This window comes from Podarcis cretensis (genome assembly GCF_951804945.1).
Source record: "Podarcis cretensis genome assembly, chromosome: 1".
Taxonomy (NCBI): domain Eukaryota; kingdom Metazoa; phylum Chordata; class Lepidosauria; order Squamata; family Lacertidae; genus Podarcis; species Podarcis cretensis.
In genome coordinates, this window is record NC_137170.1 from 80,168,347 (window position 1) to 80,191,248 (window position 22,902).

The 22,902-nt window shown below is 44.5% G+C and overlaps 1 protein-coding gene across 1 annotated transcript; it reads left to right on the top strand.

The window, feature by feature from the left end:
• Positions 1-5,799: 5,799 nt before the first annotated feature.
• On the top strand, positions 5,800-22,117 carry LOC307223508 (synaptotagmin-5-like). Its single transcript, XM_079989518.1, has 8 exons — positions 5,800-5,962; positions 7,337-7,553; positions 10,241-10,356; positions 11,602-11,997; positions 16,184-16,303; positions 17,382-17,493; positions 18,663-19,791; positions 21,367-22,117. Exons 1-7 carry the CDS (start codon positions 5,876-5,878, stop codon positions 18,962-18,964), a joined length of 1,350 nt encoding a protein of 449 aa, XP_079845644.1. The 5' UTR covers positions 5,800-5,875; the 3' UTR covers positions 18,965-19,791; positions 21,367-22,117.
• The last annotated feature ends 785 nt before the right edge of the window (positions 22,118-22,902 follow it).

Consider the following 22,902-nt stretch of genomic DNA (forward strand, 5'->3'; position numbering starts at 1 on the left):
GCACTAATTGCACCCCCGCAAGAGATGGGAGTTGCCCCCTCAATCCCATATCGTCCCGTCCCAGCCAGAGGACGTCTGTCTTCGAAGGATTTAACTTCACCCGGCTCCCACATAACCATCCAGCCACAGCTTCCAAACATCTGGTCAGTGTGTCTGGGGCCGAGTCAGGATGGCCATCCATCAATAGATAGAGTTGGGTGTCATCGGCATGCTGATGGCAACCCAGCCCAAAACTCCGGACAAGCTGGGCGAGGGGGCGCATAAAGATGTTAAAAAGCATCGGGGAGTATCGCACCCTGAGGCACTCCACACACCAAGGAGTGGCGTGATGACAATTCCCCCCCCCAAGTGCCACCCTCTGTCGCCGACCAGAGAGAAACGAGCGCAGCCATTGAAGGACTGTGCCCTGGATCCCCACGTCGGCAAGGCGGTGGTCCAGGAGTTCATGATCGACCATGTCAAAGGCTGCTGACAGGTCTAGAAGAATCAGCAGCCCCGACCCGCCTCGATCCAGCTGCCTGCGGAGATCATCTGTTAGGGCGACCAGAGCCATCTCGGTCCCATGACCAGCGCGGAAGCCGGACTGGAATGGATCCAGAGCTGATGTTTCATCCAGAAACCTACCAAGCTGTTCATTAACCGCTCTCTCAATCACCTTACCCAGGAATGGAAGATTCAAAACCGGGTGGTAATTGGATAGATCTAAGGGGTACGCAGGTGGCGCGGGGGACGCAGGTGGCGCTGTGGGTTAAAGCCTCAGCGCCTAGGGCTTGCCGATCGAAAGGTCGGCGGTTCGAATCCCTGCGGCGCGGTGCGCTCCCACTGCTCGGTCCCAGCGCCTGCCAACCTAGCAGTTCGAAAGCACCTCCGGGTGCAAGTAGATAAATAGGGACCGCTTACTGGTGGGAAGGTAAACGGCGTTTCCGTGTGCGGCTCTGGCTCGCCAGAGCAGCGATGTCACGCTGGCCACGTGACCCGGAAGTGTCTCCGGACAGCGCTGGCCCCTGGCCTCTTAAGTGAGATGGGCGCACAACCCCAGAGTCTGTCAAGACTGGCCCGTACGGGCAGGGGTACCTTTACTTTTACCTTTGAGGGATCTAATGATGTTTTCTTTAAGAGCGGGCGCACCACTGCCTCCTTCAGTTCCCCTGGGAATATCCCAGTGCCAAGGGACAAATTGATGATATCCCCCAGGGGGGCCCGCACCTCGTCTGGACACGCTCTAATCAGCCAAGACGGGCACGGGTCAAGAGGACAGGTGGTGGGCTTTCCAGCTCGGAGTCTGTCCACATCGGCTGGGGATATCCGGTCAAAGTGGTCCAATACTGGACCCAAGGACGGTCGAGGGGCCTCCAGTTCCTTTATTGTATCCAAATTGGCAGGGAGGTCATGGCGGAGCAACAGGACCTTCTCTGCAAAAAAGCTCGCAAATGCCTCACAGTTGTGTGTCAGATTGTTATTTAAATTTGGCTGTCCTTCAAGTGACGTTAAAGACCTAATTATACTAAATAATTGCGCCGGGCGAGAGCTAGCGGATGCAATGCAAGACTTCTTAACGGCCTTCACTGCCATCTCATAGGTTTTCATAAAAACCCTATAAGATGTTCTTGAGGCTCCGTCACGGGCACCCCGCCATACTCGCTCTAGCCGTCCGAGGTCCCGCTTCATTTTCCGAAGCTCCTCAGTAAACCAGGGAGCCCGGTTTCTGCGGGGTCGCAGAGGGCGCTTAGGTGCGATCTCATCGATGGCTGCCAGCAGCTGGATATTCCAGCCCTCAACAAGCTCAGTCAATGAGTCGCCAGGGGGAGCAAGGTCCTGCAAGGCTTGACGGAATCTATCAGGGTCCATCAGCCTCTGCGGGCGAGCCCAAATCGGCTCGCCACCTAAGCAGAGTGGGAGTGGAAAGTCAGTCCTGGCTTTCAGAGCGTAGTGATCAGACCATGGCACCTTCATCGAAGGAGACATGATCACATCTATACCGGCGCCAAAGATCAAATCCAGCGTGTGGCCTGCTTGATGTGTGGGGCCCGAAACAAACTGGCAGAGCCCTAGTGTCGCCATGGAAGACACCAGGTCCAGAGCCTGTGAGGAGTGAGTGGCATCAGCATGGATGTTGAAGTCCCCCAATACCAATAGGTTAGGGAACTCCAAGGCCCAGCCGGCCACCGCCTCCAATAGGCCTGACAGGGTGGCTGCTGGTGTGCTAGGTGGCCGGTACACCAGCCAGACAGCCAAGCTCACCTCAGAGCCCCACACTAGGCCAACACATTCAATGCCGGGGATCGATGGCGATGGTAGAGCCCTGAAAGAACAATCTTCCCGGATTAATAATGCCACCCCTCCCCCCCGGCCCACAGTCCGTGACTGGTGGAGGACGGAGAAATCCGGGGGCGCCATCTCTCGTAAGGTAACAGTTACCCCTTCGCGCACCCAGGTCTCCGTCACACAAGCCAGGTCGACCCCCTGCAAGGTAAAGAAATCTCACAGAGTGGCGGTTTTGTTGCCTATAGACCTGGCATTGCACAACACCAGTGACGGAGGTGAGTAATCCTTGCTCACCCTACCCTCGTCCCTCGGGATGGGGCGCAGATTGGAAGGGGTACGAGCATATCCGTATCTCAATCCCCTTCACCTATGACATCTGCCCTCACTGCCATACCTCCCTCGCCCCTCCACGGTAGCAATCCCAAGCCTCATACAAACCTCCATTTACAAAATAGAAAAACAAAACAAACCAAAAACAATTATACCTAAACAAAACCAATCCCCACCCCAAACCACAATAAAAGGGAACAAAATAAAAATACATAGATAAAAAACACTGTTCACGGTGGTACAACAAAGTAAAAAGTAAAAACACCTTTAAAACACTTTAAAATATATAAAAACATTTTTAACATTTGCTGCAGCAGCACCAGTGTCCTTAGAACTGTAGCGGAGGTGAGTCTGGGCCCCGCCCCCTAGGCCTGGTGGAATTAGCCTGAAGAGGGAGCGGCCTTCCCCAACACTCACCGTGCAGCAGCAGCAGCAGCAGCAGTGTCCCAGTGCCTCAATGAGGCCTCTTAAAGCTGTGGCGAAGGTGAGTCTGGGCCTTCCAATTGGCAAGCCCAGGAGGCTCAGTGGTTTAGACCACAGCGCCACCTGCTGCCTATATAGTGACTGTCTCAAGGCAAATCTTAAAAAATGTAGTATAAACACCGACAACAGGGAAACACTGGCCTGTGAGCGCTCCAGTTGGAGAACAGCCTTTACCAAAGGTGTCATGGGCTTTGAAGACACTCAAACTCAGAACGCAAGGGAGAAACGTGCTAAGAGGAAGGCACGCTTGGCAAACCCTCACCGGGATCAATTCCCGCCCGGGAACCAATGTCCCCACTGTGGAAGGACGTGTGGGTCCAGAATCGGCCTCCACAGTCACGGACTCATTGTTAAAACCGTGTTTATGGAAGACAATCTTACTCAGCTATGAGTGATCACCAAAGATATAGTGCAATGCAATGTAGCACAACAAGGATTACTCTGCATCATGTTTATTCTCCAATAGGAGTCTTGTACCCGGCGTAGCTCAAAATTCCCAAATCAGTTAAGTTTTGCAAATGGTGGTTCAAATCAGTGCAGTTTTGAAAGGTTCAGTGCACCATCTTGATTCAAAATGGCATCCAGTTGTATATTCAAACATAGATAAAAACCTGTTCCTTGATATGAGGAAACATTGCGCAAAATTTGGTAAGGATATCTTAAGAGGTGTCCCCAAACTCATAGCAAATGGACAAGCAAATCTCCCAAACATATAGCAGATTAAATACAGATGTGTTTGTCCCCCCATTTACATGGGGGTTGTGCTCAGGGCCCCTGTGTGCATAAGTGAAATCGTGTAAAGTGGGGAGCACCCTTTAAATGCCCTTTGTACCGCTTTCTTTTTGATCCATACCAAAAATATTCACAAGAACTGAAGCTCTGCTTCTTGCTGGAGGACGCTTGGAAAATGGCTGCTACTGCTGCACTGCCAGACATACCAGCTGTTAGGCAAGGAGGCTGAACAGCCTAAACAAAGCTCTGCCATGCCTCCAGTCTCTTCTCCGCCCTCACTGATGTCCTCTTTGGGCTCTGGGGAAGGTGCCACAAGGGACTCTCAAGCTCTTTCCTGCCATTTCCAGGTATGAATTGAATTATTTAGTTATTTCTCAGCACCACGCATAAATGTGGTCACGCATGAGATGATCACATGTAAGTGAGGGGAACACCTCTAATGATGTGTATTTTTCCTGTAGCAAATGCCTTAGATGGGTAAGAGTCAGTGTGGTGCAGTGGTTAAAAGTGTGGGACTACAATCAGGTTCAAATCCCTGCTCTGCCATGAAGCTTACTGGGTGACATTGGGCCAGTCAAGCTAACTTACTTCGCAGGGTGGTTGTGAGGATAAACCGAGCTAAGTGGGGAACCACATATGCTTCATTGAGCATCTCAGAAGATGTGTAATTGTGATAACTAGAGGGCTGACGAAAGGCATTTTGCCTTCTGAGGCAAAGGTCAGAATGACACCCCCATTTCACATTCTGAAGATGATTGGACTAGCAATTGAAACAGGGTAGCATCCTCCACTACACCTGAGGTTAGTAAGCTAGACAATGTGACGTGTTTCAGAATTCGAGGGCTGCCCTCCCACATAAGCCCAGCTGTTGCACTGTTCTTGGTATGGCCAGGAAGCCCATGCACCCCTGATCCCTCTGTTGCAGGAGAAATCTGGGGTGCCCTCTTGGTTTATATGGGAATACCTTTCCCCCTGCTTAGGGCTACGAAGTTCTACTGTACTTTGCCAGCCCTCTTTACATGCTATTTCTATTGTTCCATTCTATTTGAATTTGTTTCCTTTGCTCTTGTGCCAAACCCTCTGTACAATATCAGTTGGCTTTTTAACAGGTGAGTAACTGGAACTGGCAATCTACTTTATATGGGATCAGCTATGCTGCAGAAGATGATGCGCAACAGGGAACTCTATGTGGGTTGACACAATACTGGAATATAATAAGCACATCTGCTTTAAAAAAAATGTCTGCTGAATTTTTCTTTGTTTTCCTTGCTAGTCTAAAAAGATGTGCAATTGGCACACCATGGCATCATTAATAGCTTCCGAATTCTGGCATTTGTGATAATTTCAAAGTATTTCTGAATTCAGAAGGCCTGAAACAGGACCATCAGTGCAGCTGCAGACTTTGCATGTGTGAAACATCCCTTCTGATACACTTTGGTCCAGTGTGTAGAGAGCTGAGTTAGATCTGGGAGAATGGAATTTTAAAATATTCTGTCGCGTTCTGGAAAGTGGGACTATGGCAATTCAATCTAGCTATGCTGAAAAGCTCTCTTACCTATAGGAATGATGGTATGTACATTGCCCAGTTGGCCCCTGTTAGGACACTTGCATCTAAACTTCCATGGAATTCTATATTTCTAATCAGAATTCTGGAGCAATCTGTTACTTTTAGGGAAACACAAAGCCACCCCAGGTTAGTTACTCTTGCCCTAAACATGTGCTGGTTTCATGCTGACTGAACACACCTATTAAAATGTACGGTGCAATAGCTCTAGGAAGTTGGTTCCGTGTTGGCCAAGTACAAAATGCTTTGGGGCAACATAAATCAGGGGAGTGCAGATGCTCCATGTTTAGCAAGAAGGTAGCTAATAGATTTGGTGTCATCTGAAAGCAGTCCCAGATGCTGGTCTTGAGCCTTAAAAGAGATCTGGGCACCTGGGCACATGCACTTTGTTCTAGGGGAAGGAGATAAAGATCTTATTTTTCAGCGCTGCAGAATGAATCCAGATCAGTTGTATCCCAGTTTTCTTGCTGTATGAGGCAGAACTTGTTTTTCTGGTGAAGCATGCCAGCCCTTTCTGCACTGGAAGTCCTACGCCACTTTTTTGCAGCAAGCACCAGGATCTCCCTTCTCAAGCAGGCATCTGAAAAGGTATGATTCAAAGTTGTGGCTTGTGGGTGAGTGGGTGGGTGAGTGGGTGTGTTGTGGCAGGTGGAGGTGGTAGGTTCACAGTATGCCAGGAGCTAGAGACACCTGTTGTAGGATAATCATAAGCAAACTGGCTCTCCTGTGGATTCCCACTGAGACATGATAACATGGAACATGCCTTTCTACTCTAGAGGACAATCAGAATTGTGGAAAGAGGTGCTTGCAAAGAGGAGGCACGGTGTGGCATGTGGCTGCACTTTGCAAGCATTGGCATCTCCTCCTGAGTTCCAATGACTGAACATCCTGTGCACAGTCTGAGATTGTCTGCATCCAGCAAAACTGCAGATTGCCCATCCATTCACATGAACTAAGCAGCATAGCTTCTGGGAATTGGGTGCACTGAATCAGCATACCCGAGATCCCTCTTCCCTGTTGTGGCAGCAGCAGCCACAACAGGGAGAGTCAAGTAAGCATGAATAACAAGGCATGACTGACTCATCATTGTTTTGGTTTTTAAAGTTGGGGCACAAGATATCTGGAAAAGAATGGATAAATATATGTGCGTAAAATATTTTGAAGAGAACACCTGTTAATATTTTGCACAGTACGATTGCTAAGCTGCAGATCCCATAATTCAGGACTGTAACTCAGGCAACCGCTTTCCCCCCGTTAGTTTTCACCTTCGTTGGCACAGTTAAGGTTTTCACGTTGGCTTCTTTGGATCGTGTCTAAACTCTGCTTTCGCACCGGTGACATGTCTGCATGTTGGCTTGAAGAACTGTATTCATCTGCACTGCTTATTTTTATTAATAAGCAAGCTACTCAAAACAGGGTTAAAGAGATGGCCCCATAACGTATAGGTTCTAGTGGACAATGTAAGGCTCATACAGGTCACCGGCCTGGCCTTCGCAAGCTGGATAGCTTGGGAATGCAGCTTGAAGGAAAAGGCAATAAGCCTAATTGAAAACTAAATTCTGGCCATGCAGATATTGTGTTATTTCACCTGCAGTTACATATTCAGGCATTTTGCAACACTTGCCCATTTGCTTTTGCTTTTTACATATTTAAAAGTTGAAACCTCTTATCTGAGTGATGGGTCTAGGGACAGGAGATTTTCCTCCCCAGTACAAAGCTGTGGTTCTCCATTCATGGTAGAGACCAGCCTTCAGTGGGGGGAAAGAAGGGGGTTAGCAGCCACATCAAATCCATTGCCTAGCTAGATCCTGGACTGCAGGCTTGCCAACCTTGTTTTAGGCCAGGGATTACCAATGTGGTACCCTCCAGATGTTCATTGGCCATACTTGCTAGGAATGATGAGGATTGGGAGCCCAACATCTGGAGGACATTGTTCCATGTGGTTCCATTTCCATGGTACAGATTGAACATGATGTGACTGCTAGTAGTCTTGAAGGGCATCCATTCTGTTTCCAGCAGGGAGCTATGACCCAACCAAAGCTCAGCCTACTTCAGCTGCCCTTCCCCGATATCTGGAAATATGGCATGTTGGCACTGTCTGTTCTCCTGCTGGTGGTGGCATTAATCATTCTGACTTGCCAACTGAGCAGATGCCGGAAGTCCAGCAGATTATGGGAAGGTACGTTAAAGAGAACATTGTGGATAAGAAGCATGTGTTCCTTTGGGTTGAACAATTATATCAAGGACTAAGCCAAATTAGGCGGAAAATCACGATGACCTATCACAAAAAGACAAGGCTTGTTGGAGTGTGACTTGAATAAGCCTCACTCTCCTGGGCTTGCTTCTTACTCTTGTTGTAGCACCCTGCTTGTGGTTAACGCTTAGCTGGAATGAAATATTCAACACAGCAATAGAGAAATTAAAATAATAATTTATTTGTCAGACAAATAAATGAGAGGCACAGTGGTATATGGTTACCAAGCTCTGGCCTGGCCTCCTGCCGTTATGGTCAGCTACAGATTGTTCTGTACTTTCTCACACATACAATGCGCTGGATACTTCACCACACTCTACCTCACAACCTTTCCCTACACCAGATCACCATCTGATGTACCCAACCACCTAGCGTACTCAGTTCCCCCTTACTGAGACGCAGAAGTTTGATCAAGACTTCTCTTCCTCCCAATTAATTGGAGGGCCTCAAATCCCTTTGTGCACTTACCCTTGGCTGGTTCCCTGTTTATTTCTCTGGTTCCCCCGGTCCGTCGCCGCCAGTGAGCAGGGTATCAGACAGACGAGACTTCTGCGTTCCCCTGGAAAAATGTACCAGTGCGCGCTTGGGTAAGCAGTTCGTGGTCCTCCCTCTTGTACCCTGCCCAGTAGGGCGAAGGGGCTGCGTTCCAGCAGACCACTTATCCGAGTCACAGGGGCACCATAAAATGTAGCACCCTGCTTGTGGTTAACGCTTAGCTGGAATGAAATATTCAACACAGCAATAGAGAAATTAAAATAATAATTTATTTGTCAGACAAATAAATGAGAGGCACAGTGGTATATGGTTACCAAGCTCTGGCCTGGCCTCCTGCCGTTATGGCCAGCACTTATATTTCCTTAACCCAGCCCCCTTGCTCCTCCTGTGGCTGCCTCTGTCCAATCAGCCTGGTTGAAATTCCTATTGGCTGTTTGCTAGAACCAATCACAAAAAGATACACCCATTTCCTTTTGCCCTTTTATGGGAAACAAAAAGCTATATATTCTTCTATCTATAAATGACAAATAAGTAGTAATATATCTTACATGTGTCTCAACAAGGAACCTTAATTACCAGCTCACCTCTTGCCCTCCTTGCCCTATTGCCCTCCAAAACAAATGGTTAATCTTAAATTTTTATCTTAAACAGATGTCAAGGATCTTGAGTTCACATCATCATTGAAAGATCTCCTTCTTTTGGAGGTCTTTAAACAAAGCCCTGACAACCATATGTGTGCTCTAATGATGTTTCCTGCTTGGCAGGGGGGCTGGGCTGATGGCCCCTGTGATCTCTTTCAACTATATGAAATAAGAATCTAGCATAAGGATTTAACATTTCTTAGTTTCTAAATCCTTTGCATAATTACATTTAAGCCAATATATTTAATACATAACATAAATAACCTTTTAAAAGGAAAAGAAATCTTAAAAGGATCTCAGTTTAAGAAAGAAACAACTTTAGAAAAAGACTTCCCAAAATACTCTCTTCCTTTCTGCCAGCCAGATGCTCTTGGCCTTTTAACCTTAGGAAAATATGGCTCAAGTTTAATGGGAGGCACATGGTTTTATTTTACTATTTACCAACTCTTAATTTAACCACTCTTACAGCTTAATTGTACTTTGCAACATCCAAGGTCAGTGTCCTCGCTCTCAGCCTGTAATTCCCTTTTTACGACTTTGAGAATTGTTTTCTGCTATAAATCAGGGCCCCCCCTTGTCCAGGAGAATAAACATTGCCAAGGTTCTTAGGCAGCTGGTCTTCTGCCTGGCATGAAACATTTGAAAATCTTTAAGCTCATCTTAATATACAGGCCTTAATCAAAAATATAAGCTTTGATAAAAATGCAGGCTTATGATTAGATGCCTCATTGTCAGGAACACTTGCAGCCTAACTAGGAAAGAACTGAAGGCAATGCAAGAGCTGCAACTGCTCTCTAGAAGAGCTTCCCCATTCATGTCAATGGAGGCATAGCTCTGCGAGCAGATCCCCTTTCCACATCCCCTCTCCTTCCATTAATCTGAATGGGGGGAGTTGCAAGCATGGAAGCTGCACAGGTGCATGAAAACACAAAGAGGGCATTATATCTAGGTGCATGATGACAAAAGTGTGGCTCAGGTGCTGCATGATACCTATGTGAGCAGCTTTTCATTTTATTGTACAATACTCTAATGCAAAACTTGGTAGGAGGTATCATTTCCTTATGACCTCATTACTTTGTAATAAAAAGTTTCTATGGGTTCTTCCAACGAAGCAGAGGCTGGTCCATCCAGGAGAATAGGGCACTGCCCACCAACCTTGGTCTGCTCTCAGCCAGCCCCCACCTACCTGCTTTCTTCCCTCCACTTCAGCCTCCTCCTTAGTCTCAGTGCTACATAACTCAGAAGGGAGGAGGGTGGGGATGAAACTGATATTAGTTGGCTCTGCCTATCATTCACCCTAGCTCTGCCTATTGCCCTTTCTGTCTTCTGCCCAACCAGGGCCAATGGATACCACCCTTTCCTGCTCCGACCCATCAAGGATCCTTTTTGAAAAATATTTGTTCCTTCCCTCCCTATATTCATGTATGGACCTACTTGTCTCTGATGATGTGCACTCAGCTATGTTTGTTCTTGCAGAAAGAAAATTTGCCAATGAAGCCCAGAGAAGGATAGCAGAAGAGAATGCCTTCGAGGGGGAAAGATCGCAGACACCTCTTCTTGGCATCGCTCGAGAGTATGTTCAAGAGGTCAAGGCAAGTATAATAATCCCCTGTTGCAACCATACGTGGAATTACCTGCCTGGGATTGAGTTTGGGGTAAATTGGTTGTGCCAGTGTGCAGCTGTGCATAGCAGTGATTGGCTGGTGTTGGTAACATCAGAACCCCACCCTCCAATGCCTGAAGAGTTTTCCAACTCTTTTAAATGGTTTTTTGTTTTGTTTTTTGTTATTTTAATCAACTGAACCTATATAATTAATTTAACATCTATATGAAGCTATTGGGAGCACTTGTTAGGAGTCTTGGAGCAAGGTGTCACTGGTATGCTGATGACATGCAGCTCTACTACTCCATAACATTTGAATCAGGAGTGGTTATGCAAGCTCTGGACTGGTGTCCGAATGCAGTGCTGGATTAGATGAGGGCCAATAAACTGTTTAAATCCTGGAAAAATAGAAGCTCTTTGAGAGGGCGATTCCCATGTCTGGGAGGCAGACAAGTTACCCATTCTGGACAGGGTCGCACTTCCTCTGGAAGTGCAGATGTGTAAGCTTGGGTACTCTTGGGTACTTTCCTGTCACTAGAAGCCAAAGTGTGGTTGGTCAGCTACAACCTTTCCTGGACAGGAATAGCCTAACCACTGTAGTTCATGCACTGGGGCTGGTTTACTGCAATGTGCTCTATGGATGTCTGTTCTTTGGGAGCTCCAGCTGCTGCAGAAAGTGGCGGCCAGACTGCTGATGGGGACACATGGCTGTCGACATGTGGTATCACCATTATAACATCTGCAGTGGCTGCCCATCCACTACTGAGCCAGGTTCCGGGCTCTTGTATTAATTTATCTTAGGTTCAAGATACCTTAGGGGCTGCCTGAACACTTCTTCCCCTGCTTGATCACTGAGATCATCCATAGGAGCGTCGCTGGTTGTTCCACAAGCTGGTGAAACTCCTTGAACATCCACATGAAACTTTCATTGGCCCAGCCCTGTAGAATATAGATTCAGTAGGCATCTTCTGCATTAACCTTTAAACATTTGCCGAAGACTTTTCTTCTGCCAGGCCTATACAATTAAGAAAAACATTTTCTGTAATAGCTAGTGATCTGTGTTTTTTAATTGTGTATACATAATTGTTGTAAACCACCATTTGTTCCTTTTACAATGATGGTATACAAGTATTTTTTATGAATAAATAAATACGCCTATAAACAGTTCAACCCAATGTTTGTTTATTCAGAAGTCAGTCACTTTTAAAGAGCACACCTTTCTCATTTTGTCCAGATCCAAAGAATCCAAAAGGAGCTCAAGAAGCTTGGGATCTGCTTTTCACCACCAGCTTCAGAAAATAGCCACGAAATGGGCAACTTGAGTAGTGATGCAGTTGTTTCTGATGAGTATCCAGGCAAACTGAAGTTCTCGCTTCTCTACAACAAAGAGCAGCTGGAGCTCCTCTTGACTGTCACGGGAGCCCTGGGCCTACCCACCCAACAGTGCACCAACACCTTTGTCAAGGTTAGGCTGCTGAGCTGGGCTTCCTCCCAGTCTCCTGATCTCCAGTATATTGTCCACGAATGGCAGACCCACGTGGCAAAGAACTCCAGCAGCCCAGACTTTGGAGATCAGTTCACTTGTACCCTGCAGGAGGCCGAACTGACAAGGAGCAGCATCAAGTTACAGGTGAGAGCGATAGTGGGTAGTCTTCTATAGTTTTACGGGGGGGGGGCGCATTTACAGAAGAGCTTCCCACATTTCTGGTTCAGTGTTTTAGCACTAAAGTTATGTTCCCAGAAAAAGAGCAGGCTAGATGATATGGGTGAGTCCCATGCTAGTGTGTCTCAGTGGATGGTAATGGAGTCTTGGAGAACCTGGTTGTTGCTGCAGTGCAAGCAGGTGGGGGCTCGGGTGAATTAGTGGCACGTGGCTTCAAGGGAGTGGATATGCCCCAGAATATTAAGGATGTCAGCATGGATAGCTCAGTTGGTTAGAGCATGGTGCTAATAACTCCAAGGTTGCAGGTTCAATCCCAGTATAAGACAGCTGCATATTCCTGCATTGCAAGGGGTTGGACTAGATGATCCTCAGGGTCCCTTCTCATGCTTCTGTTATGCTGATTCCTCTCCTCGGTAGCCCAGAGACCTGCCGCACCCAAGGTTCCTCTCTTCCATTCCTCTTCCCCACATATTTTTTTAAGTAGACTCTTAATAAAAATTATTATTAGAAAATATTTTAATTTTTCAATTACAATCCAATAATAGCCTCATTATAACAATACCAAATTATAATACAATTTCTAATACCATTCATTCAAATACAGTGGTACCTCGGTTTAAGAACAGCCCTGTTTACGAACAATTCTGATTACGAACTCCACAAAACCGGAAGTAGTGTCCCAGTTTGCAAACTTTACCTCAGTCTAAGAACGGGATCTGAACGGTGAAAGGGCAACGGCGGCAGGAGGCCTCATTAGGGAAAGTTTTATCTTGTGAAGTGTGGATTGGCTGGGGTATACACTGGTTCCTTGGTTCTCAAACTTAATCCGTTAATGGAAGTCCGTTCCAAAACCAAAGTGTTCCAAAACCAAGGTGCGCTTTTCCCATAGAAAGTAATGCAAAATGGATTAATCCATTCCAGACTTCTAAAAACAACCCCTAAAACAGCAATTCAACATGATTTTTACTATCTAACAAGACCACTGATCCGTGAAATGAAAGCAATAATCAATGTATAAAATAAATAAGACAGTATTGTAGATGATAAAAATGAATTTTTTTCTTCTAGTCATTGTGTGGATGGGGGGCTTTTATCCATTTCCACGGTCACACAATCAATCAATCAGTAGCTGAACTGGGTTCCACACAGTCACAAAAACAAATTAACCGAAAAAGCCTCAAAAACAAAAATGCAAAGTAAATAGCAAAAACAAAAGCACCAAACTTAATCTGTTCCAGAAGTCCGTTTGACTTCCAAAATGTTCGAAAACCAAGGCACAGCTTCTGATTGGTGCAGGCGCCCCAGAAATAATAGCCAACAGCTGCATCAGACGTTCGGTTTCCGAAAAACATTCGAAAACTGGAACACTTCTGGGGTTTTGGCGTTTGAGAACCAAGGCGTTTGAGAACCAAGGTACTTCACTGGGAATCTGATATAAGATTCACACACAGTGAAAGTGTGGATCTTGCTTGCAGTACCAGCCACCATACAGAAGCAGAGAAAGGTCCAGATCTGCTGTATAAATAATAGGCTTAGAAAACAACTCTGGATGAAGTTATACACAAAAAAGAAAGTTTCAGCTTGGTAGGCTTTTCAGATACAGTGGTACCTCAGGTTAAGTACTTAATTCGTTCTGGAGGTCCGTACTTAACCTGAAACTGTTCTTAACCTGAAGCACCACTTTAGCTAATGGGGCCTCCTGCTGCCCGCTTCACCTCCGAAGCACGATTTCTGTTCTCATCCTGAAGCAAAGTTCTTAACCTGAAGCACTATTTCTGGGTTAGCGGAGTCTGTAACCTGAAGCCTATGTAACCCGAGGTACCACTGTACATACAGATGCGAAGCATCACTGTTGCCCTAACACCAACTAACTAAGCTGCAACACTGAACAACTGAACTAGCTGACATCTTCTTTCAACCATCATACAAACACTGAGACTTGCAAGCTGAAGTTTTATGGCATTTCATACATGAAGCAGCTGTTCTCAAAATGAGGCAAGAAATCGCCTCAAAGAAACACAGGGCTTTAGTCATGTGGAGGGGTGGGGTGGGGCAGAAAACCCTTTCAAAGCATGTAACAATATAATTTCAAATTGTAAATAAAAAACTAGGTGCATCATAGATCTGCACTGCCGATCTTTCAGCTGCCTATGGAGCAATGCCTCCATCTTGTGGAAATCTCCAATAAGTGCATGTCTTTCCTGCAACCATAGGGTACATGCGGTTGCCCTCTGTTCCACTTTGTTCAATTTCCTTTTGCTTGGCTTGACACATGGTGCCCCATTACTGCTATTTGTGCATTTCCTGTCAGCGTATGTTTCCTTTTTTCTCAATATATTGGGCTCTTTAGCTAACTTTTTTTAAAAAAAATATCCTTCCCCAAGCTTCTCAGGCTGCTTGGTGGAGGTTTATACCTACATTTTATCTTGCATGTAGGGGAAACTGTTTTTGTGAGCTACACAAAAAAGCAAATGGATAAAATTTTGATGTGTTCATTGATGAGGTGAACGAAATAGTGCTTTTATCAACCCCAGTGTGAAAGGGAGGCAGCAACTGAACAAATCAGATAATGGGAAAAGCAACAGCATGGAACTTGTATTATAACAAGGAATACAGTGGTGCCTCGCAAGACGAAATTAATCCGTTCCGTGAGGCTCTTCGTCTAGCGGTTTTTTCGTCTTGCGAAGCAAGCCCATTGACGGCTTAGCGGATTAGCGCTATTAGCGGTTTAGCGGCTTTTAGCGATCAGCTGTTAAGCGGCTTATCAGCGGATCAGCTGATAAGTGGCTTAGCAGCTTAGGAAAAGGGGGGGGGGAGGGAAAAAAACCCGCAGGAACTCGCAAGACATTTTCGTCTTGCGACGCAAGCCCATAGGGAAATTCGTTTTGCGAAGCGCCTCCAAAACAGAAAACCCTTTCGTCTAGCGGGTTTTCCGTCTTGTGAGGCGTTCGTCTTGCGGGGCACCGCTGTATGGTGGGATGTCTGTTCAAATAAGTGTAAGATAGTTATGAAGATTATTTCCCAGAAAACCAGTGTTGGGTAGTGGTTGTACTGCTGTACTAAGGCCTGGAAGGCCAGGGTTCAAATCCACACTGAGCCTTGAAGTACAATGGGTGACCTTGGGCCAGTCACTTTCTCTGACTAACTTTACCTCACAAAGTTGTTGTGAGGAAAAAACGGGGTGGGGGAGAACCATATATGCCACCTTGAGCCCCTTGGAGAAAAAGTGGGATATAAATGTAATATTAATTAATTAATTAATTAATGGAGTGAAAACTTTTGCACTCGCCCTTCCCTCCCAGTACTAACCAAGAAGGAATACAGAATGAAAAGCAAAATATTCATGTGGAAATCACATTAATAACACCTGAACTGAGAAACAGCATCTAGGGTCAACTTACGTGACACAGGAAAATGTTCTTTAAGCAATTTGCGTGAGCAGAGTAAGGCCTGGAATTTCAAGACCGTGTTTCATATCTGAGTGGAAATTCCCCTGAGGTCTTATGACCTTTGCAGGAAATATTGGGCTGTATTCAACTACGGTAACTCAGGCTTCCTCAACCTCGGCCCTCCAGATGTTTTTGGCCTACAATTCCCATAATCCCTAGCTAGCAGGACCAGTGGTCAGGGATGATGGGAACTGTAGTCTCAAAACATCTGAAGGGCCGAGGTTGAGGAAGCCTGAACTGTTTCTCAGAGTACACTCAGTTAGTCATGTCCACTAATTTTAATGGGTCTACTCTGAGTAAAGATTAATTGACTATGACCTACTGATTTGTCTTTTCAAACTTCATATACTATGGTGGTCTATGTGTAGAAATCTTCAGTTTAAATATCGCCTCACTTTTGAGCTCTTTGTGTGGCTTTAAGCAAACCACTATCTTCAGTCCACCATCCATAGGGATAATACCGTCGGCCTAATTTATAGGGCCATTGTATATTATTATTATTGTTGTTGTTGTTGTTGTTATCATCATCATCATCATCATTTCTATGCCATATATATATATATATATATATATATATATATATATATATATGAATTGCAGGGATAAATGCATGTGAAGCATTTCAGGAATAAACACCATAAATCAATACAGATTATTATTGTTATTGTTAATGTTATTATTTTATGATGTCAATTATTCCATAGGTTAAACACTTTGACAGATATTCCCGGCATATACCTCTGGGGGAAGTGAGAATAGCTCTGAATGCACTTAATACTTCCAGAAAGATCGAATTCTGTGAAGAATTACAGAAGGCGACAAAGGTAGCTGTGGGTTTTCTTCATTACTTTGGGAGAATTCTCAAAATCCTACATTAAATTTTTTATTACAAAATAAAAATTCCAGGTTATTGACACAGAAGGTGAGATCACGAGTAGTGCAAGCAGCCACTTGCTCTTGGAACGGGGCATCTATTTCCCTTTCTCAGCCCTGCAGCCTTCAATTCACCCACAAAATCTGCTCCCAAGTGTTGAGGGAATAATCCAGAAATGATTTTGAGGGTGCCTGGTGGGGAGGGGTTAGAGGGGAGTGGAAAAAGAGAAATAGTAAGTCCCTTTGTGCAAGTGGATTTCTGTCACACAAGCAGACTGCCACATAGAGAGATCACCCAGAAAATTCTTAAAATTATGAAGACATGTTTCGTGCATTACCAGAGCTGCAGAGCTCCCATTTATAGATGGGATGCTTATAAATTTGCAGATGACACAAAGCTGGAAGGAATAGCTAACACCATAAAAGACAGAATTAAGATTTAATGTAATTTTGGCAAACTAGAAAACCAGGCTGAAACCAGCAAGATGAAATGTAAAAGACAACAGGCCCGAGGGATTTCAATATCCATGCTGAGTCTTACCAAATCAAATAAACAAGAAATTAACTATTCTGTTGTAAGGAAAACAAGCAAAAGTACAACGACAAAAATTAAGCCCGTTTAACCAAATACCTGGGTAGAACACAAACACGCACACAATACATTCGAACAGATTAAACAACCAATGGCCTTAGTAATAGTTCCCACCCTGTTTTTCACTTAGAGTAGCCCACTCTGTGCCAAGTAAACTTTCACTCTGTGGCTTTTGAACAACTTAATACCTTTCACCACCAAGAATTGTTGCCCACAAGCATCTACTGGAAGAAACTGCCACCCCTTGCTCATAAAAGCAACAGAGTAAGAAACAGTCGCAAAATAAAAAGCGGGTGGCAATAAGCCATAGCTGATTTCTCTCTCCCTCATTCCAATCCTAAAGAAATTCCTGGGCCTCAAGGTTGGTAAGGCTGAAGGAGATTTGCAAGTGGATTTGCTGGCCTCCCCTCCAGCGTCTCCCTTACATCTTTTCACAGGACACAGTCGGAGAAGTTCTTGTGTCACTGAAGTGTCTTCCGATCTCTCAGAAGATAGAGGTTGGGCTACTGAAAGTGAAAACTGCCTTCTTGTACAACAGTCCAGAGAAACGTAAATATATCTGTTTTCTTGTTCTTTGCCTCATGTTTGGGTGCTGCCTCCTTCTGACCTGCTGTCCCACCTGCAAAGAGGTGACTCACAAGAGAGGTGTATTCTTGAATATGTTGATAAAAACTGACCCAGAGATGTAGAGTCTTGGTATCATTAGAGCCAGATTAAAGTTCTACAAACACTGTAGCAGTAATAGTTGAAGGTGGAGAGTGTCTTGGAAAATGATCATTTTCTCCTCACCCCATGCATTAAAAGCATAAAGTCAATATTGAAATCCCAGCTCAATATCTCTGTCGCCTTGAAGTTGTTTCAGGCTGTAGTGCAGGAAGTGGTCCAAAGGTGTGACTGAAGAGAATTGATGTAGCATATTGCTGAAAGGCAATAGAGCACAAAAACTGAGATAGGTGGGCTGGAGAAATGACCAAATCATAATAATTGAAGGGAGTGGGGGAACTATATAGGGACCCGGACCCTCATCTTCTGATAAATGGAAGTCCAGCTTTGATCTCTGACACCAGCAGATACAAAACTACTACAGGCTTGCTTTTTTTGTTTTACTGGAATATGACTTTCATGTTTATCTAAATTTCCAAAAGATCTCTAGAACTAGGGCTACCATACATCCGGATTTTCATGGACGTTACTGGGATTTCGAAGGTGGGGTGAATTTCCAAAAAATGACACTTTGCCCTTTCGGGTTTTCCTTTAAAAAAAAAAGCTCAAGAATTTTGGGTTCTTCCTTAAAGAAAGCTTTCGAGGTATCCTGGTTTTTACTTTTTGAAATATGGCAACCCTACTAGAACCCTTGTTTTATATTCTATAGTTGCTTTCTTGCGACCCAGTTAGAGATTAATATGCATATCCAGTTTGCTCCAGAGTATGTTGTTCTTAGTGCTTCTGAAGCCTTAGCACATTATATCTCATTTGCAGTGTTCGATTCTTCCTCCTTTTGCCTCTCCTGTATGGCTGTGTCACAGACATTTGTAGTCCTTCCTCTCACAGATATAGAAGGTATTGCTTCTTCCAATAATCATCAAATTCCTCCCTGTCAGCCTCAATGCAAGGAAAAGATAAATTATTAAATCTCTGCCCAGTTCAGAGGAATAGTTGTAATCTTGGGACAATAACTGTTCATGTTGCCACTCCTTCTGATGCTCTTTCTGTTCCAGGTATATATGCAAGGATCGATGTCTTCTGCAATCTCCATAAGCAGAAGCATCAGAAATCCAAGCCCAAGACCCTCACATCAATTACTGTCTTCAATGAAACGTTCCTGTTCCACCTGCCTCAGCCTATAGTTTGGGATTGTGCTCTCCTCATTTCCATTTATGAGCTGCGTCCCAGAAGCAAGCAGCTTGTAGGACAGGCTGTGCTGGGGAAACGAGGACCCAACGATATGAATGACCACTGGCATCGCATGGCACAGTCCATCCAGCACCCTGTAGCTAAGTGGCACCCTTTGCTCATTTAAAAGGAGGATTTCGCAGTTATGTGGATGTGCCCAAACTTTCCTCTTTAACATTGGAACTTCAGCATCCATGCAAGCCCTCTTAAGCAGAGGTGAATAATGACTGGCAGAGTTTGGCCAGAGCAGCAGTAGTAGAGGCCACGTGGCTTCTTTCATGAAAAACTTATTTCTTTTCATTCTCACAGGTATTTCCATTGAAGAAAAGGATTTCCCCCATCACGGCCACTGTGCCATTGTACTTTATAGCAAACAAGGATACTGGGCCGAGGGGCATAGATATAAATCAAATAAACTATTGTGGGCACCAAAAAAAATACCCATTTCATAGAAGAAAAACTGGCAATGTTCAGAACCCAGCCCCCACAAAAAAACCAGACGAAACAGCCACATGTGCCCCGTGACACTAAGAAAAAAGCAGGCAACTCTCCTGCCAAACAAACAAGCAAAAAGCCAAAATAACTGTATATTTTTTATTGGTGCCAAAGGTGGGTGCTCTGAGGGCTCCATTTGTGCTCACGGGCACTGCATTGGGAAACCTAATGGCAGCATGGTGTGGCTGCAACTGGGGCTAAAAACACACTAAGAAAACATAGACACCCCCTTGCCATTAAAATAGTCAAGGGATGAATTGGACACGGAGAGGAAGAGGAATGGGATGCCTAGGATTGCATAGGAAACCTGTGTTCATTCTCCATTTTGAACTGAAGTTCTTTTGCCACATTTTCTGCCACTCGGCCTACAGCTGGGAAGAGGCTATAGCTCAGTGTCAGAGCACACACTTTGTGTGCAGAAGATCCCATGTAGGATCCCTGACATTTACAGTTAAAAAGGTATTGCCTAGAATGCTGTTTTTATTCCAGACGTTGCAGATTGTGGACAAGATGGACTGTTTCAAGAAGTGGCAGAAAGACATATCAAAATTTGTCTGGCAGGGCAAAAAGCCCAGAATTAAATTTAAGATTTTAACTGATGCAAAGGATAGAGGGGGGTTTGCCCTGCCGGACTTAAGACTTTACTATGAATCAGCAGCTTTCTGCTGGTTGAAACACTGGCTACTTCTTGAGAACACCGACATTTTGGATCTGGAAGGGTACAACAATAGCTTTGGTTGGCATGCATACTTATGGTACGACAAGGTAAAGGTGTATAAAAGCTTTAAAAACCATATTGTAAGGAAAGCATTGTATAACGTTTGGATTAGATACAAAGATTTGTTGGAAAGTAAAACCCCTAGGTGGGTGTCACCAATGGAAGCTAGGGAAGTAAAAAAGCTTAATATGGATTCTAAATGGCCAAAATATCATGAGATTTTAGAATATGATGGCGAAAGGGTGAAACTTCAGAGTTATGAGAAACTAAAGCCTAAGGTTCGAGATTGGTTGCATTACCATCAGATAAATGAGACGTTTAAACAGGACAGGAAAATAGGATTTCAGAGAGAGAAGTCAAAACTAGAAACAGAATTGTTGGAACCCAATACTAAGAACCTATCAAAAATGTATAACTTGCTGTTAAAATGGAATACACAGGATGAAACAGTGAAATCAGCTATGATTAAATGGGCACAAGATATCGGTCATGATATTATGTTTGCTGACTGGGAACAGTTATGGACCACCGGTATTAAATTTACTGCATGTAATGCCTTAAAAGAAAATATTATGAAAATGATCTACCGGTGGTACATGACCCCAGTCAAGCTTGCAAAAATTTATCATTTGCCTAATAATAAGTGTTGGAAATGTAATGAGACTGAAGGCACTTTCTACCACCTTTGGTGGACCTGCCCAAAGGTTAAAGCTTTCTGGGAAATGATCTATAATGAAATTAAGAAGATCCTTAAGTGGACTTTTCCTAAGAAACCAGAGGCTTTCCTCTTGGGCATGGTGGGCCAAGTGGTGCCAAGGAAGGATAGGACTTTCTTTATGTATGCCACTACAGCAGCAAGAATTCTACTGGCAAAGTATTGGAAGACGCAAGAACTACCTACTCTGGAAGAATGGCAAACAAAGGTGATTGACTTTATGGGACTGGCCGAGATGACGGGCAGAATCCGGGACCAGGGGAAAGAGACAGTGGAAGAGGACTGGAAGAAATTCAAAATATATCTTAAAAATAATTGCAAAATTGAGGAATGTTAAGATGTCAGGGGGTAAGAAGTAAAGAATTGCAGCAGTAAACAAAAAAACTTAAGAAATTTTTATGAAAGGGAATTAAGACAATGGACCTAAGGGTTGCTAAAGAATTATTAAACAAGGATGCAGGGATGGGGAGGTATGGGGGAGTCAAAGAAAGAAGGGTATGAACTGAAGAGCTTGAAGTTATACTGTTCTATACTGTTTTTATTATATGTTTGGAAAATTAATAAAAATTATTATAAAAAAAAGACATTTACAGTTAAAAAGATCACAGCTAACATATGTGGGGAAGACCTCTGCATGAGGGCCTGCATAGTTGCCAGCATAGTAGTGAAGGGAGAGCTGTGGCTCAGGGGTAGACAGCTCCAACTCCCTGGCAACTCCAAGTCAGGCTCCCGTCTGAAAACTCTGAAGCTGCTGCCAGTTAGTGTAGACAATGCTGGGCTTGGTAGGAAGCAGCTGCCTGTGTTTCTGACAGTTCCTGTGTTCCTGAACAGCCCTGACACTTCCGGGTATAGGGCAGTATATAAATTCAAGAAATAATGATAATAAAAGGGAGCATCTAATACAGATGAAAGCAAAGCTAAAGACACTTTTTTCATCACGAGTGATAAAAACCCACTGTGTGCCCACCCCACACTGCCTCTACACTTCCAGTTCATGCTAGCAGATTGACCAGCTCCCAATGGGATTCAGAGTCCGTTCAACTTGTGGGTACTGAGATTTAAAGCCCTATATAGTTCAGTGGACAGATGTTTGTTTGTTTGACTGTCTTCCTCCCTAGTGGTCTGCTCAGTCACTGTGATGTTAATATGAACTGGGGTGCCCTAGTCATTCAAAGTAAGTGATGACCGGAGAGAGTCTTTTTGCTTCTGGTATGCCACCTCTGCAGTGTTTTCAGGGATGCTTGCAAAGTGCCTGTGTTTATATCATTTCAGTGCCAGACAAGGAGCTTTTAAATGTTCCCACGCTTGATTCTCTCTCTCTCTCTCCCTCTCTCTCTCTCTCTCTCTCTCTCTCTCTCCCCCCCCCCCAACACATCCGTATCTATCTATCTATCTATCTATCTGTGGTTGTCTGCTGAGTTTTCATTATTAAGATGTGCCATTTTATTGTGCTTTTTCATGTTTGGATGGAAATGGTTTATGTATTCTTTTTATTATTATTATTAAAGATTTTCTTGATTTACAAAAGTGTGTGCAATGTCTCTCTCTCATATTTTTTTCCCCATGTAACATTTTAACAAGTCAGTTTCATTTGTTGAGACATTAGGAAGAAAAGGGGGAAAGAAGTGGAGGGGGGAAGATGGGTGGGGGGGGTCGGGTGGCGATGTTTCTATTTTACTTACTATATGTAGGGTTTGGTGTCAGCATTGCTTGTGCAGGTTCTTTGCTGTTCACTTGTGTTCCTTTGGTGGTGAGAGAGGTTGGAGTTGGCCTAGGGTGTGGATATTCATTTGTGGTTTGCTGTGGTGGTCTTTGTTTTCATGTGTGAGTGGGGTGGGTGGGTGTTTTGGATCAGGTTAGCCATATTGATTTGTATGCTGTTGGTGGGTTTTTGTCATTGACTTGTTGGGCTGTGTATGGGATAAAGGGGAGCCATACCGGGGTGAAGGTGTCTTCTTCTATTTGTCCTTGTGTCAGTTTCAGTTGGTTTTTGTATTCTTGTTTTGCTTTTATTGTATTATTACTGTTGCTGTGCCCTGCCCTCAGAGCCTTTGATGCTGAATGGGGTGTTTTAAAGAAAGAAAGAAAGAAAGAAAGAAAGAAAGAAAGAAAGAAAGAAAGAAAGAAAGAAAGAAGA